General features: G+C 45.5%; 1 protein-coding gene across 1 annotated transcript in view; it reads left to right on the top strand.

Moving 5' to 3' along the window:
- HOXD8 (homeobox D8) overlaps positions 1–614 on the top strand; it is a 982-nt gene extending 368 nt beyond the window's left edge. The window contains exon 2 of the mRNA XM_010086897.1: positions 319–614. Coding sequence (XP_010085199.1) covers positions 319–614 — 296 coding nt within the window. The remainder of the gene's footprint in view (positions 1–318) is intronic.
- The last annotated feature ends 713 nt before the right edge of the window (positions 615–1,327 follow it).

Genomic DNA, 1,327 nt, shown 5'->3' with positions numbered 1-1,327 from the left:
GCCGCCGCCTGACCGGGAAGGGTGCAGGGCCGGGGAGGCCGGTTACCAGATAATAAAGTGACCTCGTAAACTCGGTCCCGTAAACCCCGGTGCAGGGAGAGAGCTGGAGCGTTTCGTGCGTCTACTGTCGCTGTTCTCCCCGCACTCGTGTGTAGGGCTGTAGGCTCCTGCGTGCTCTCTCCTTCCTCTCCCCGGCGTTCCTGTGGGGCTGCTTCTCTCGAGGGATTTCCAGAGGGACCCGAGCCCTCGCTCCCTGCCTGCGCATTACTTTGAACGACCGCACCAACCTCCCAAACCCCATGTTTTTGTTTTAAACAGCGGCGCCGGGTAGGAGGAGAGGAAGACAAACATACAGCCGATTCCAAACTCTAGAGCTGGAAAAGGAGTTCCTCTTTAACCCCTATCTGACCAGGAAGAGGAGGATCGAGGTGTCCCACGCACTAGGACTCACCGAGAGGCAGGTAAAGATCTGGTTTCAGAACAGGAGGATGAAATGGAAAAAAGAGAACAACAAGGACAAATTCCCCGCTTCCAGACACGAGGGAAAGGAAGGGGACGCCAAAAAGGAAGCACATGATCTGGAAGAAGACAGAGCTAAAGGCCAGACGAATTAAATTTTGCCCCAAAAGCCTTTGTGAAGGGCTATCAAAAACAACCGGCGCCATGGCCCGACATCTCGGCCCGTCTTCCCCTGTACGTGATCCTGCCGTGGGACCAGTGACCCTGTGTCCCTCCGCTTGACATTTCTCTGCTTCGGGTGCTTCACTTGTTTGTGGTTTTGTTTTGTTTTGTTTTTAACTGTATTCGAAACAATCTCTAGATTTAACAGTTCATCTACTTATTTTGAAAATTTGAGTGTCAGAGTTTGTAGCAATACACTTCTAATTATATATAAAAAAATACATATTATTTTTGCAATCTTAAAAGATGGTGATCGCGAGAAATGACGTAAACTTCCTAATAATAAATACCAATAAGCAATATATTTTAAAATGCTTTATTAATCAAGACAAGTGCACTTGTACTATTTTAATTCTCATGTTGAGTAAATTAAATAAATTTAATACATTTGAAGAAATATCATAGAAATATATTTAACCTTCTGCTATTGATATTTGATTAAAATAAACCAAATTTATTCAAATATAGAATGCATCTGCTTCCTGATACCCTTTTTGTAAACCAGTCCTCCAGTAACTTTCAGAGCCTCTGCATGTCTGGAATAAGTGTCTCCTGCGCCTTTCACCCATCCTTCCTCCCATGCTGGATGTTTCTGTGGGGTCTGGGAATGGCACATCGGATACAAAACCTGTTTTTCGCTCCCTGC

This window comes from Pterocles gutturalis, unplaced genomic scaffold (assembly GCF_000699245.1).
Source record: "Pterocles gutturalis isolate BGI_N339 unplaced genomic scaffold, ASM69924v1 scaffold2091, whole genome shotgun sequence".
Classification (NCBI taxonomy): domain Eukaryota; kingdom Metazoa; phylum Chordata; class Aves; order Pterocliformes; family Pteroclidae; genus Pterocles; species Pterocles gutturalis.
The sequence above is the reverse complement of the archived record's forward strand: the minus strand, read 5'-3'. Positions and strand labels throughout refer to the sequence as shown.